Here is a 16,298-nt window from a genome sequence, read left to right on the forward strand (position 1 = left end):
AAGTATAATAAATGATTACCGATAAACACTGCTCTCCCTTCCTTTATATAAGTATAATAGATGATTACCTATAAACACTGCTGTCCCTTCCTCCTTTAATGTGCGGAATGTACCTTTAATAAAGTCTCTCCTCCCACTCTCAGGTCTGCTCACAGATCCGCGCCCCCATCTAGCAGCGGCCAGTTTCACATCAACAATGACTGTCTGCGCGGATTTGAATGGAAAACGCGCCAGTATTACAGTAAATATCCTGAAGATCTATTGCATTTAGCTCGTTGTCTGTGCAGCAGAGCAGCGTCTACCAGCGACTACAGAGGCTGCTGCTGGTGAGCTCTACATGTCCTTGTCTATCCTGTTTGGTGGGTTGGTTAGGAAGCTAAGCTAAGCTAGAAACACTGTGAACCTTTAGGCCTCAATCTTTCTATTTAATCAAGCATGGTGTTTGGCGGACAGATCGGAGTCTCATTGTATAGGTCCACGTTGTTGTCCACCTCTGCCTCATGTCTCTGGACTGAAACAGCTCTAGTTTGGTATTTAACCCGGGTAAAAGAGCAGATTATGATGCTGCTGCTGAGCCAGCTTGTAAAGTCAGTTTCCGCAAAAAAACTTGCACCATATTAAAAAGATGCAAACTTGGTTAAGGCTAGATGTTTGTGATGCATTGCCTATATGTATGATTTTGCAGATCTATTTTGCATTAGGTGTTTTGATTGTCCATTAGAATGTTTTAAGCATGCACATATGTGTTTTAGTTTGTTATGACTAGACTGTGCACCACTCCTTTCATTGTCAGCTCTGTGACTAATCCAATCACTGACCTAAACACAACTTCATTACTGCCTGATTCATGCTGTGCCAGTGAATTATATCCTAGGTGATACTGATTTAAATCACTTTCACCCATTAGTCAGTACATGTTATTATTACCTATTTGCTGGATGTTATAGATCTAGATCAGCCTGTTTGTGATGCATAGCCTATATGTATGATTTGTTTTGCACATCTATTTGACAGGGGTTTTGATTGCCCCATTAAATCTTAAGCATGCACATCTGTATTAATGTTTGTTATGACTAGACTGTGCACCACTCCTTTTATTGTCAGCTATGTGACTAATCCAAATCACTAACCCTAAACACAACTTCATTACTAACTGATTGATGCTGTGCCAGTGAATTATATCCTAGGTGATACATATCACACACACTGATTTAAACCACTTACACCTATTAGTCAGAAGAAAGAAGAAGAAAAAGAAAGGCACTTTATTAATCCCCCAGGGGAAATTCAATTTTTTCACTCTGTTATTTTACATAGTAAAATTGGAGTTACATAGTAAACACAGGCCCGTAATACACACACATGCACAAACAGGACCTACATGCATTAATGGAGAGATGTCAGAGCGAGGGGCTGGTTTGGTGTCTTGCTCAAGAGCACCTCGGCAGTGCGGCAAACTGGCATCTCTCCAGCTAACAGTTCACACTCAGTACTTGGTCCATGCTTGAACCGGCGACCCTCCGGTTTCCAAGCCAAGTCCTTATGGACTGAGCTACTGACGCCCCCAAGTATACCCTCAGTACATGTCATTATTACCTATTTGTTGGATATTCTAGATCAGCCTTATCTATCTATCACAGTGTGTCTGACCTGCTCCCTTTGTTGTAAACAGGTACAAGCACAAGGAGAGGCAATCATAAAACCAAGACGCATAGCTGGGAGAAGTGAGCCGTGGGTGTGTCTGCGATGGCTGGTGGAAGGAGAGGGGCGAACCGTACCACGTACTGCAGACCTCCACTCAGCAGTGAACCAGGCTCGGTCAGCAATGGCAACCACTCGACCAGCTCCCCGGTCACAGGGGTGCGATCTCGTACAAGGTATGCTCTGATATACCGCTGCTACACACACTGCGAGAGTTAAAGGGGACCTATTATGCTTTTTTTTTTGCCCTTCCTTTAGTGTGTTATATATAGATTTTTGTGCATGTAAAAGTTCTGCAAAGTTATAAAGTGCACGCCAAAGGGAGTTACTCTCCCCCCACAGAAGCACTGCTCCTGAACTGCCTGAAACGCCTTGATTTGAAGTCCCGCTTTTTCTTCCGTAACGTGGTGATGTCACCAAGTAACACATTTGCATAATACCTTTTGGTACGCCCTCAAACAAAGCTACTTATTACACAGCTTTGTTGAATACTCGATTCTGATCAATCGGTCAATCATGGCGTTCTACGGTCTGTTATTTCTTTATAGCAGACCGTTGCTATGTATAAAAGACCGTTGCTATGGACACAGTTCTGATGTCAGACTCTTGCGGAATGTTTTTGTGTAAAATAAATGATTTCTGAAGTAAGTAGGCGTGTTATAAGCGTGATGATGTTCAACTAGCGGGTCATTGTTGTGAAATAAACCCTTTCAGGGTGATGTTTCACGTCGGGATAGGTTTCACAACAATGACCAGCTTGCAATCAGAGCAGACTGGGCTTTTTTGAAGGGGTGGGGCAGCAGCTCAAACGTTTTTCAGACAGAGGGTGAAAAGAGGTGCAGCAGCACGGCTGGTATGCGAAAAGTTAACCGGTTTTTGAACATCAAAGCATGTAAACATGTTCTAGTAGAAACCCAAAATACAAGTATGAACCTGGAAATGAGCACAATAAGTCCTCTTTAAGAAACAAACATTGCAGCTTGAGAGCCTTGAAAGACTTCCTCCCTCATCTGGGCTGCAGTAATGCACTGTGACATGGATGTGTCTTATCAGAATGATATACACATCATGATTAAAAAAAGGCTTTGTTTTGTCTGCAGGAATGGTTCGGGGACATGCATGTCCAGCCCCCCACTGGCTGCGCAGACGGTGGTTCCTCTGAAGCACTGTAAGATCCCCGAGTTATCTGTGGATCGTAACGTGCTGTTCGAGCTCCATCTTTTCTTCTGCCACCTCATCGCCCTCTTTGTCCATTACGTCAACATCTACAAGACCGTGTGGTGGTACCCCCCATCTCACCCTCCCTCACACACATCACTGGTGAGTACTTAGTGGTCAGCTGTTGACTGACGATCATGTTTGTTCTGGTTATATTGTTTTCAGCAGTCGTTTTGTCTGCCACAGATCACTGTATCGCTGTTGTTTTGAAATTGAAATGACCTGAACTTGTACTTTAGAGCTGTGCTTATTTGTTTATGTGAGCAATAATCCTGAATCAACCTTATTATTTACAGAACTTTCACCTTATTGATTATAACATGCTGGTGTTCACAATCATCATACTGGCAAGGAGGTTAATTGCAGCAATTGTTAAAGAGGTAAGAATTTTTATTTTTGGCTTCTACCTTTTTGTGAAATAGCACAAATCATGTAACTCGTAAGTATTTGTGTTTGTATTTTACTGTGTTTACAAGCCTCAAATACGTCCCTGCTCATCAATTCACAAGGATTTTTCCTGCGCTTTGTTTCTCTCTCACATCTTTGATTGTGTTTCTGTGTTGAATAAAGGTGTATTGAAAAAATGTATGCATTTGACTATTCTGTCTCCCTCCTCCTCCCTTCCACTCAGGCATCACAGAGTGGGAAACTCTCCTTCCCTCATTCGATCTTTCTAGTGATGGCTCGGTTTGCTGTGCTAACGCTGACGGGCTGGAGCCTGTGTCGCTCCCTCATTTACCTCTTCAGAACCTATTCTGTCCTCAGCCTGCTCTTCCTCTGCTACCCGTAAGTATCCACAGCGACAACAAAGAGGCTTGTATTGAATTAACAGAACATGTTTTAGATGTTTCCATGTCGTACACACACACATTTTAAAAGTTCCAATGCATATTTCTTGTATTTCATAGTTTGTGTTACCCAGCTTCAGTTGTTTTGGTTCCTGCTGGTTTGTTTGTGTTCATATTGTCTCCATCTATCAATGGCTGGATTTGATACAGCTGGATATCAAATGAGTTTGAAAACTGTTTTTGCTGAAACAAGCTGTATATATAGAGTGGTGCAGAGATGAACACACTCTGCAGTTAGAATCACACTGGTTCCCTCGATTAAAACGCAATTTTTCCATTGGCTTTTGGATTTGGCAAACATTTATGATACTTACACATTTTGTTCCATAAAATAATCTCAACAAATGAACACCACTTTTATGATTTTTGAAGAATGATTGTAATCGGCAGAAGTAAAAAGCTAACGTTAGGGTATAAACGAACTACATCACGGTCGCATGAGCATGAGTATACACAACGAGGCTGTAACGGCGGACGTGTCGGCGTGATGACGTTTAGTATTCTCATTTAGCCACTTGTTAGCAACCGCCTTTTTTAAGACATATGAAAGCTTCATAAATTCACGAGTGGGGTATTTACTGACGTATTTTATATCGTAGAACACGACGTTAAAATATCTTAAGCTTGTGCTAACCACAGATATAACTAAGAACCTACTGACTTCCAGACAGGGGAACCGGAAGTGCTATAATGCTAACTCATTTCTGCGTTTTAGGACTTAAAAGAGGTCTGAACCCTGATTTGAATGATGAAAGTAATCTGGTGTTTGTGGTCTCTTGAGCTTTCAAGTGAAGTGCTTCAATTGAAACATTTATTAAATATTCATAATATGATGTTTGGATGCTGTTATCCATGGTGTCTCTGCTTGCAAACATTTTCATCATGAGTGGCCTCAATATATATCGCCTAACAGGCAGTGATGTACAGAAGGTGGTCCAGTTCAACATTAATCCAAAAGAGGAAACAATTTTCATGTGATGTGGTGTTTATAGATTTTTGAGACTGTTCTAACTGATGACACAAAGACACTTGGAGTCTTACTTGTTTGGGTTTTTAACACCAGTGCAGACTGTTGTGCCAAAAAATGTTTGTATTCAATGTGAGATAATTTGCTCAACCACTCTGGCAGTGTTGATATGGGTCATCAGGATTTGTAAAAGTTAACCGTAGCTGTTGTTTCCACGCAGATTCGGGATGTATATTCCGTTCTTCCGGCTGAGCTGTGACTTCCGTCGAGCAGGTCCGCTCTCCCCCATCGCCAGCATCGGCTCCAAGGAGGTGGGCAGCGTGGGCCGGGGCAGGGACTACTTGACCGTGCTGAAGGAGACGTGGAAGCAGCACACCAGCCAGCTGTACGGCGTCCAGGCCATGCCGACTCATGCCTGCTGCCTCTCCCCGGATCTCATCCGCAAGGAGGTGGAATACCTGAAGATGGACTTCAACTGGAGGATGAAGGAAGTGCTGGTCAGCTCGATGCTCAGTGCTTACTATGTGGCCTTTGTACCTGTCTGGTTTGTCAAGGTAAGAAACTCGTAGCAGTCACCCCTTTTTCTGAAGATCTTCATTTTCTTTAATGAAACATATTTTTTCCACATTCATTTTGGCTGACTCCTGAGGTAACTAGCAAATGATTCAGATCACCTGATGTGATCGGGTGTGGGGCCTTGTTCCTGAGTGAAAGTTGGGTGCAGCTGAGTGCATTTTTTGCCTTTGGCCAATCAGGGTGTGATGACGCCCTTCTCGGAAGTCATGAAAGAGGTGGAGAATAGGACACCTGCGGCATTCTCAACTTGCTAAATACCAGCGCAGACCGCAAACTCTCACCTCTTACATATTGACAGTGGTTAGAGGAAGTAGGGTTGTCTGCCACTGGGCACTCCACTGGGGAGTTGCCAAAAGCCAGATTACCTTAAAAACTTAAACTTAAAACACTTCAACTTTATTAGAAGTTATTATTACTTGCCATAAGAAAAAGCTTGTTCCCTAATGTGCAAGTTGACAAACATTTTAAGGCTTTATTTTGTCCATTTATATTCATTTGTGCACACCAGCATTTTTTATGCACGTGTCCTTAGAGAATATTTAATTTCGGGGGAACACTTTAAAAAGGGGAAAACTGGAAACTGATCAATATTTAGGTTACTTTATTAAAATCAAAGAGGCATTTGTTTATCAAAAATAAGGAGGCATCTAGATCATCGTTTCCTCAAAATACGTTTTTGTATTTTTATGTGGGCTGAAATCTGAGGAAATGGCAACAACCGTGACACACGAGTGGCAACCACGAAGGGACATGTCACACAAAGAATCATCTTGTAAATAAAGGGATTAAGTGTTGTGTCCCATCTTCTGATATCTGCTAAGTAAATATTTGTTGAGTGAATGGTGTTGAAATAACTTGTATCTGTTTATCAGTCAAAATCACTGCTAGTGACCTTCCACAATGTCTTGGCAAGATCCAGACATAACAATGATTTCTTTCTTAATTTTAAGTTTTTAAACATGAACTTTTATCATTTAATATGCTTTAATAAGACTTCTTTTTTAATATTTTCTCTCAGAGTACACAGTATGTGGACAAGCGCTGGTCTTGTGAACTGTTCATCCTGGTGTCCGTCAGCACGTCAGTCATCCTCATGAGGCACTTGCTGCCACCTCGATACTGCGATCTGCTTCACAAAGCTGCAGCTCACCTGGGCTGCTGGCAGAAAGTAGACCCCTCGCTCTGCTCCAATGTTCTTCAGCACATGTATGTACTGCTCATGGTTTATCACTGGGCTTTAGGTCTATTTGGACTGATGTGTTTTTCAAATCCTTATTTCACTCTGCTGTCTCTCTCTTTGCACAGATGGACGGAGGAGTACATGTGGCCACAGGGAGTCCTGGTTAAACATAATAAGAACGTCTACAAGGCCATGGGTCACTACAATGTCGCAGTTCCATCAGATGTGTCCCATTATCGCTTCTATGTGAGTATTCGAAAAATGAACAGGTCCTGTAAAACAACTCTAGACGTCCGAGATTTTCCTGTACCGCCTGTTTTGTAAAATATTTGTGGTATTTTAAAAAGGCAGCTACTGGCACATACTTTACCTGATGACTAGTCTGACGGCATGTAGACTGCTGGTACAAGTTTACCATTGGCTGCGTAGCTCAAGCAGCATTCTCCTCCCACCGCCGACGCATCCTGGGCTTGGTGCCGCCCAAGACAATTGTGATTGGTTTAAAGAAATAAGAACAAGCCAGAGCATTTTTTTCCCCCTTATACCAGAATGATAATGTGTGGAGGCAGAGAGGGATGTCAAGAGAACCGACAATTTGGTACCAAGTCGATGCCAAAATTCTGAAAACGTGACATACTCGTTTTTCTACTGTATTTTGCTGATAATGCAACATTGTGAACAATAAATCCATGTAGAAATTGGCAGGAGGAGAGCTAGTAATGTCAGCTGTTAGCAGCCGGTGGGCAGCACAGTGCTGGCTGGCTAAATAATGAACAGCTAACGTACAGAAGTTACATTATGATGCGTTCAAGCTCTATTCAGTAAAAATCGGTATTAGGCGAAGGTAAATTATAATATTATCATGAATTATTCAAATGTCATTTTGTAAACTGTCGTTTTGTGGCGAGAACCCTGGGGCGGATCATCAGGAATTAATAAAAAAATTCACAAAAAACAGAATGCAAACGGTAATAAATTCATGGATTTATTGTTTTGTTTTTTAACATGGTATCGAGAATCATTGAATTTCCCTGCTATTGGTATCAACTACTAAATGTCTGACATCCCTAGAGCCAGACGTTTTGTGGAGATAGGTCTGGCTATGCGACCACATATCTGATGACTGACTACATCCTGTCTCTCTCTCTCTCTCCCTCCCCTTAGTTCTTCTTCAACAAGCCTTTACGAATATTGAACATACTCATCATCCTCGAAGGCGCCATGATATTCTACCAGCTCTACTCGTTGATATGCTCAGAAAAGTGGCATCAGACGATATCGCTGGCCCTGATTCTCTTCAGCAACTACTACGCCTTCTTCAAGCTTCTCAGAGACAGAATAGTGCTAGGAAAGGCATACTCGTACTCCAACAGCTCATCAGACCAGAAAGTCAGTTAGACTTGAGTTATTATTGGTCGCATTCACTTTGGAACAACACAAACATGCCTAAGAGCTCTGTATTTTTTCTACAAACTGCATTTTGTGTCACGTTTTTGTTCTGACCCGCCATAATAAAAATAAATATTTTTGTATTACTTTAAAGGTTTGCTTTGGTTTTATTTGTTTCTCAAATGTTTTTCCGTTCTGACGTCAATAGGCCTTAAAATTTGAACTATTTCTCAGCAAATAGGTGTACATTTCAGTTGACAAGGTGCACCAATTGACTCTTCATTGCTGAGAACTTTTTTTAATGTTGCACAATTGCTGAATTACGACATTACATGTTTTTTTCTTCCAGCTATTTAGTATCAATATGGAAGAAAAGATTATTAACACTGAATCCTAATTAATCACCACTGAATACAAAATGTTGAAATTCAAATTTGAAACCAACATGAGTCATATTTTTTAGATTGCAAAAATTGAAATCCCCCTCTGGAAATTTCAAAGGGAGACATTCATTCACCAAATTAATTAAAATGGATGATTTTCAAAGTAAATGATTTCAATACTATAAATTTAGTGGTGTTGAAATTTCAACCCTGAGTATTCAGCAAGGATTAAATGGAACAATTATGAAATTGAAATGATCATGGCCTTTCTCTCCATCCATAGTATTACATTTATCGTAAAGCTGCTTTAAACAGATCCCTCCTCTGTTGCTCTTGAAGTTTCTTTTCTTTTTTCCCCCACTAAAGGTATTTTCTTTATCTTATTAGAGATGAGAGCGTAAGAAAATTGCATGCTGTACAGATTATAACACCCTTTGAGGTCAATTCTTGATTTCAGGCAACATACAGTAATGGAAAGTAACTAAGTGCGTTTACTCAAGTACTGTATTTAGAACAATTTTGAAGTACTTGAGTATTTCCATTTTATGCTACTTTATAACCAACTACATTTCAGAGGGAAATAATGTACTTTTTACTCCACTACATTTATTTGACAACATTAGTTAATATTTACTTTGCAGATTCAGATTATCATTATTAATACAAATAAACCAATAGATCAACTAACGTTGACTAAGGTTTAGAAAAGGTGCTATACAAATAAGATTATTATTATTATTATTATTATTATTATTATTAATAAAAAAAAACAACAACAACAAGTGTATGCGTATGAAGGTTAAATGTGTGAAATGTATGTCATATTTCAAGATGTCAGAGATAGTAAAGAAAGATGGAGAACATTGGCGTCACCATGTGGCCTGTTTGTAGTACCTTCTTCTAACTATGGCAAACCCTCCAGGCTATAATAGAAGGAGGATATTTACATCATCAGCTGATGAGTCTTCAGCACCAGCATGCTGTTGGGCTGCACCTGTGTGACAGGGTAAACACAGTGACACTATAACCACTCACCTGCAGGGCTGCTGCTGCTGCTGCTGCTGCTGCTGCTCACTTGGCGGTGGTGTACTGGCCCTTTAAGAAGACGGCTCAAAGACAACAGAACCGAACGCATCGATGCAGCGCGCTACATTGTATCATTGTACCATTAACACTAAAGCTGGTGCAGCACGAGACACTTCACTGTGGTTTTATAAAGGTTCATTCATATGATACACAAACGTGTTTTATATGGCGGGAGGAGAAATGTGACGCTCTCTGTGTGCTCTCTGGTGCGTAATTGATTGGGTAAGTCGTATTTTTGTGTCATTCCTAGACGATAAATCTGTTTAAACGTCGTCTTCTCTCACACTGAATTCAACAATATGCTGTCACTATAGTATTCTTAAAGCAGCTTCACTACAGGGTCGACATAAGCCAAAGAAAAGAGGGATTTCAGTGTATAAAGTTGCCTTTGTGTATTACTGTAGTGGCCATCTTTGGCTTATACTTTGAACGGAGGCTGACGCAGTGTTAAGGAGATATACAGCTATTATTATAACAATAGGAGATATACAGCTATTATTATAACAATAGGAGATATACAGCTATTATTATAACAATAGGAGATATACAGCTATTATTATAACAATAGGAGATATACAGCTATTATTATAACAATAGGAGATAACCTGTTATTATAACAATGATTGCATCCCATTGTAATGGGATGAGTGCACTCACTTTGTATCTTAATATAACAATAAACAACCACTCTACTGCTGTAATAGTTTGTACTAATATCAATGAGCACAATATAACATACCATATATATATATATATATATATATATAAGTGAACAACAAATACAAGTCTTGTCATACTTCTTTTAATTTATAGTAAACTATTTTTATTTATTGCAGGGCTATTCCATCTAATTGGCTTCACACTGTAAAAGTTGTTTTTTCTGGAGTGTAAATAGATAAGACTTTTTAAAGATCACTATCCTACATGGAACAAATAACCTATTCCCTAAGACTCCAAAAAGACACATTTATTAAAAGGTGGAGCCCTGCCATGATCATTCTAATACAGTGATCGGTGATCTGAATATTTTTATATATCCTGGATCATACTTGTATCTCTGTCTTCCTGATCCATGTCATCATTCTAAGCACATACACACACACACACATACAACACATACACTTCCACACACTTCCCCTCCATAACCTCCGACCCTTCACCACATTTATTTTTATTTAAATGTATTTATTTATTTTACTTTATTTCATTTTAATTCTTTGGAATGATCCAGTATTTACTCTGAATTCAATTGAAATTATAGTTTAAGATGAAGTCTTGTTTTGTTTTTTTGTGTTTCCTCCCCCCACCCCTTGTTTTAAGTTGTGAAATGTTGTGTAAAAACAAAGAGACAGCTGTAAAATGAAAATACAGTTCGAAAGAATGTGATGATGATTGTAGAAACTGCTGAAAGTAAAAAAAAAAAAAGACCACTATCCTACAATAGGGAAGTCTCAATAATAAAGCAGTGTATTGATTTTCTCCTTCAGACATTTGTCTGAGAGGCTGCGTACACTATAGGTCCATTTGTATAACAGACAGCACGCTCCTCATGTTACCCATCTGTGCATTCAAGTAGTAAGAGATAAAAGCCTGCTGCTGCAGTGTAGCTTGTTCTGATTTCTTGATCATTTTGTGGAACATATTATCGGTTTGTTTGGTTGGAAAAAGTCCTCAAAACAATAATGGAGAGCTGTCCTTCAGTTCACACATATTCTCTAAGGTCTGTCCACTTTGAGGCTGCTCTAAAAATATCTTTCTAGGCCAGTGTTTCACTCCCCTCTTTTTACACCACCAGGGAAGCGTTATGATAGAAAAGCCAGAAAATTGCTTCCAATTCAAACTTTCATCTGAATGCAATCCCATTTAGGCAGGTAGGTCAGTGGTATACTCTTCCACACCGCCCCTACTAACGCTGATGATTTATATTTGTCTGTGACAGATATATCGTTGTGATAACCTGGGGATGCTGTTAAACTAATGAAAGCATCATTAAATGCTCTTTTTTTTTTGCAGAGTGGAGCATCCTGAGCTGCAGCACTAATTTTGGCACAGTCACAACCCTCCTCAGAGCCCTTCTTTCTCTCAGGGAGGGGAAGGCTGCTGGTTTTTGAACTTCCTACCTTTGTTGAGTCAGGACGTCCTGTACACCAGCCAGGCAGTGCCCCCTCATCATCTTAGAGCCCCCCAGAGAGCGTCACTTAAAACACTAATAATGGAAGATAAACGCAAGAAGCGGAGCCCAAAGGTGTCTCTCCCCCAGCCCCCACCTCCCCCCATCAACCCCCGCAAAGTCACCATCATGCCTGCCAGCAAAAGTGCCACCTTCTCTCTCGGCCTGCCGCAGCCCCCTTCCCCCAAGAACAGAGGCAAGTTTAAGAGGTCCATAGGAGCGCCGGGACAGCCCAAAGAGGTGTTCGCCGTCGTAGCGCCACCAAAGACCACCAGGTTTGTGTCATAATGTAACCGCTGCTGCAAATGTTCTTTGCCCTTTTTTATGTCCTATAATCTCATTCATTTTTCAAACAGATAACTCTCTAAATTAGATAATGTGAGATCACATACAGTACAGTGTGCAGTATCTCCACCACAGCTACATCTGAGTATAGTAGAAAATGTGTTTATAGTCTTGAAAATTAGCAACTACCAGCTTTTTGGAGTGCCTCAGAATTAGACATACTACACTCTTGGATAATATATACGGTATATTACATTAGAATTGTTATTTAAAGTGTGACTATGTAATCTCACTTTAAGGGTTGTCAAAAGCCTTTCAGGGAATAGCACAAATAGATGAGGCAAGTTGCATTTCACCTTTAAATGTAAGGAAAGTGACATAGGTAATGAATACAATGATGAAGATTGATAGGAGGCAGTGCATCTGGTGCAATCAACCTTCACTTGCAACAGGCTTTTGGGTTGCAATCGGATTGCTAGATACTGGAGTCGCATAGCTCAAGAATTGAGCGGGATCTTTTAAGACCACAATAAGAAAGCATCCGTATTCCTACTGGGTTTGCCCTCTAAATAAGTAGCTCTCTCCCGTAATCACTACAAACTGCTGGACAAACCTTTGCTCCTTGCTCGTAAATCCATCCTGTCAAAATGGGTTAAAGATACTCCACCCACAGTAACATTCTGATACAGGGAGATTTTCCCCGTACTGCCTTATGAAAGGATAAGTGCGGTCCTTAGAGGTATGCATATGATTGTGATGTTTCTGTTTGTTTCCCCTCAGGCCCCACAAGGAGAAGCCCAGGGCCCCCCAGCCTGCAGGACCCAGTAAAGTAGTCCAGTCTTCCCCCCTGCAGCACTCCTTTCTCACAGACGTCTCAGACGTGAGAGAGATGGAGGGAGGCCTCCTCAACCTCCTCAACGACTTCCACTCAGGCAAACTACAGGCTTTCGGTAAGATGACCTTCATTAGAGAGGCCACCGAGGGACTATTCTGTTACGGGCTGAAAAGAAAGCCAGTTGAAAAGTGGCTGAAATCAAATAGCTGTGGTGCTATATTTACATACTGGTGCCATGGAAATACTTATGACTTTGCTTTAATCCTCCTGCAACCAAAAGAGGTGACACTTAGAAAAGTTACACTTGTCTGGTTTTCTAGGTAAGGTGTGCTCCTTTGAGCAACTGGAGCATGTGCGTGAGATGCAGGAGAAGCTGGCACGACTGCACTTCAGCCTGGACAGCCACGTGGAGGAGCTTTCAGAGGACCAGAGGAAGTGTGCCTCCGACCACAACCTGGAGCACCTGCTCTGTAACGTAAGCACAGACCACAGCAGCAGCACAAGGTCATCCTCAACTGTGTTGTTTGTTTTGATCATAGACTATATATAAAGATGGACGACGTGACAGCTCCCCAAAAGTGAAGCCAAAACATCTTGATCACCCCCTGGTGGCTGGCTGCAGTATATATGTCATAAAGCCCGCCCCCTCCATCCAAACGTATATTGCCAAGAAGTGAAAGTCAATTGTTCGTTCCATTGCAACATCAGCGCCCAACAGCAGAGCTACGCTTCCACCAAAACAATATATTATAAAACAAGGAGAGAGTTAAATGATTAGGTCACGGGAGCACTTAGTTTAGTTATTAACTGCCCACAAAGTGTCATGGAATAGTTGATGAGGGGAATAGGTAAGGAGAGGAGAGTAAGGCATTTATCACACGTATGCAGTGTTAATGAGTGAAGCTCATGACACACAGTATATTGTATGCACCAAACCTATTTTTACTCCCTTTCACTTTTTTGCTGTGAACCTTCCAGTAAAGCAGATATGCCTGTTTGAGATGAGATGAATCACATAACAGAGTTTTGAGTATGTTTAAATGTTATTATTATCCAGCACAAACAGTGATGTGTTGTCCAAGAATGCCTTGAAAGAGTTTCTATTGTTAGCTTGTTGTGTGGCTCCTAGTTACCCGCTCCGGGGGCTGGTATGCTGCTCGCTGAAGGGAAATTGCAGCGCTGTGTGAGAGGGAGGTGAGAAAAGGCCCTTCAGCTCATTACAGATACTGCTGCCAGGAATACTCGCTAGCTGTAGCAGCGGTGGATAATTGTGCCTCCGAGCAGATGGGCTGTGAAGTGACTTTCCTTTGTGTAGATAAGAAGGGAAGTTGACCAGTTGCTTTTGTAAACAACGTAGCCGGATAATGGGAGGTTCAATTCAAATATTGAGCTGACACGCACAGGCTGTTGTGTAATATGATCACAGTTAGTGATTAGTGCCCTGTACAACAACATCATGTCCTATTTTTGTCTGTTTCTATTTTCGATACACCTCACACCCATTTGTTCCTGCAGCTGGAGGAGCTCAGCACCTCCATGTATCCTTTTTCTAAATGAATGACTGTATATTTATTGGAATCACCCAGCACTCTAGACGCAGACTGGTTTTAAATATTTTCAGTTTCAAAGTGTGAATCCTTAACGTGTCTGCGTTCAGACAAAAGCTCCACCTAGCTGAGAACCAGGACCTGCCCAAGACATCTGGTCCCTGACAAAGTGAGGTGCGGAGGATGGCGACCACACACTCATCTTCTCCCAACATCTAGCCAGTCCAGGTTGCCATGGCATTGATCCAGCTGCCTTAGTAACAGAATGGAAAGATCCACAGGAGGAGGAGGAGGAGCTGATTTTCCATTTGGTCGGTGAAGCAGAGGGAACAATATAGTGACTCAAAGCAGCAGAGCATTAAATGAACACTCAAACCAAAACCATAAACCCCTCATTCACGGCACAAGAAACGATCAGAGGGTTTACTGAACAGTTAGACACAACATATTTCATCTAAGTTTTCAGCATGTTTCTTGGCATCAGCTAACTTGGCTCCAGTTACTAGTGACATCATTTGGGAACAAATAATTGAATCCAGGTCTTTTGGTTCTCTATTTGTGTTCCAGTTTCCATCACAAAAAGCAAATTTCATGACAGTTTAAGAAGTTGATTTCATAATATGCCTTGTCTTTTGCATCATTTCAGAAGGTATGTCTGTTAGCAAAGGTAAGAAAGCAGACACACGTGACCCTTGAAGACAACACCACTGTGGTTAGCTCAGAACTTTAAAAGAGACACTTTTGCTATTATTCTGAATACTCTCCTTCATTTTTATAGCTTTGCTTTTAAAGTTGAATACAGACTGGGTTTAATAAAAGCGGGGTGAATCTTTGCTATAACTGCATTTCAGAGGGGACTATTTGAGAAGATGCAAAGTGTATGTTTGATGAACTTGCATGTAAAATGGTATATATGTTTGGCCAATGTGCAGTCCCGCTACTGTATTTGTTGACACCGTTTGTTGACACAGGGTTGCCTTTAGGCTGAGGGCCCAGTAGCAGCATCCCTCCAAAGCACAAGCTAGTCAACCCTGATACTGAAGTGCTGTAAAATCACCTACTGGAACATGTAGGTCACGGGGAATCTTGTCTCTCATGATACTGTGTTGTTGGGTGGCACATTCACCCTAATGCGGCTGGCATAAGTCTCTGTACTGTTTGATTTAAAAAACGGCAGCTACTTTTATAGTTGATGATTTGCGTTGTATTTAATTCCAAACTTGGCAGCGATGTACTTTGGCCATAATATTTAATCCCTGACAAGCCAATATTAATCTGAGACATCAAAGCATGTCAAAGCATTGGTGCATTTGGTTATTAAAACTGTAATATGAGACTTTTTACTGCTTTCTAAGCCTCTTTTCTAAGGCCTTGGCCTGTATAGCCTCCACCATAGATAGTAGGGCTGTCCCGAATACCATTTTTTGGGCTTCAAAGCTTCGGTGAGAAGTATTAAAAATTTCACAGAGCAGTTCAGCGTGGCAGGCTGACATGTTCTTCTATCTCCATCTCCCCCGTTTCATTGCCACACTACTGTAAACACACACCTATACACACAAAAAACAGCGGAATACATTTGAGAATAATGTGGGACTATTCCTTATTTCATGGCTATTCTGGGATTTATACATTACTATTACATACTTATATATTATTATTTTTTTTAACTAAGTATTTTGAATACTGATTTGGAGGTCAAGTACCATGGCAACGGTCGAAGCTTCGAAGCATTCGGGTCAGCCCTAATAGATGTATACTATAAAACAAACGGTTTTATATCTATGGCCTCCAGTCACATAATACATCTCTACTCTGGTTACTCCATCAAAGATCCTTCCCAGTCAGCAATTTTCTGTTATTTTACACATTAAAAGGGATAATTATTATCCATTAGCTTTACATATGAATTAGGGAGTCAAAACAACAGAAAACTTGTGAAGAATGTCATGTGTATTCAACAAATGGACCCATGAATAAAGGTAAATATATATAATGTGTTTCTTGGATAAAAGTTTCTCCCAGCAGACATTTTTACTTGTCATAGTAAGAACAGCACAGGTGTTACTGATAACACTAACGATGGCTCTGTTGTATTCAAGTGTTCCAGTGAGAG

General features: G+C 40.8%; 2 protein-coding genes across 4 annotated transcripts; both read left to right on the top strand.

Annotated features, from left to right (window-relative positions):
* The first annotated feature begins 136 nt into the window (after positions 1-136).
* tmem39b (transmembrane protein 39B) lies at positions 137-8,032 on the top strand. The gene is made up of 9 exons (XM_037747237.1): positions 137-326; positions 1,673-1,877; positions 2,802-3,021; positions 3,216-3,299; positions 3,551-3,705; positions 4,955-5,288; positions 6,329-6,516; positions 6,616-6,736; positions 7,655-8,032. Exons 2-9 carry the CDS (start codon positions 1,747-1,749, stop codon positions 7,886-7,888), a joined length of 1,467 nt encoding a protein of 488 aa, XP_037603165.1. The 5' UTR covers positions 137-326; positions 1,673-1,746; the 3' UTR covers positions 7,889-8,032.
* Positions 8,033-9,233: 1,201 nt separating this feature from the next.
* On the top strand, positions 9,234-16,037 carry ccdc28b (coiled-coil domain containing 28B). 3 transcript variants are annotated; one of them, XM_037746382.1, is made up of 7 exons: positions 9,234-9,570; positions 11,144-11,219; positions 11,362-11,793; positions 12,584-12,753; positions 12,959-13,113; positions 14,154-14,176; positions 14,296-16,037. In XM_037746382.1, the coding sequence occupies exons 3-7, from the start codon at positions 11,561-11,563 to the stop codon at positions 14,348-14,350; spliced, it is 636 nt and encodes a 211-aa protein (XP_037602310.1). In that variant the 5' UTR covers positions 9,234-9,570; positions 11,144-11,219; positions 11,362-11,560; the 3' UTR covers positions 14,351-16,037. The 3 variants fall into 3 exon arrangements, with proteins under 3 accessions (XP_037602310.1, XP_037602309.1, XP_037602311.1); XM_037746381.1 differs by lacking the exon at positions 11,144-11,219; XM_037746383.1 differs by lacking the exon at positions 11,144-11,219 and having other exon boundaries at positions 9,234-9,554.
* The last annotated feature ends 261 nt before the right edge of the window (positions 16,038-16,298 follow it).

This window comes from Sebastes umbrosus, chromosome 16 (genome assembly GCF_015220745.1).
Source record: "Sebastes umbrosus isolate fSebUmb1 chromosome 16, fSebUmb1.pri, whole genome shotgun sequence".
Classification (NCBI taxonomy): Eukaryota; Metazoa; Chordata; class Actinopteri; order Perciformes; family Sebastidae; genus Sebastes; species Sebastes umbrosus.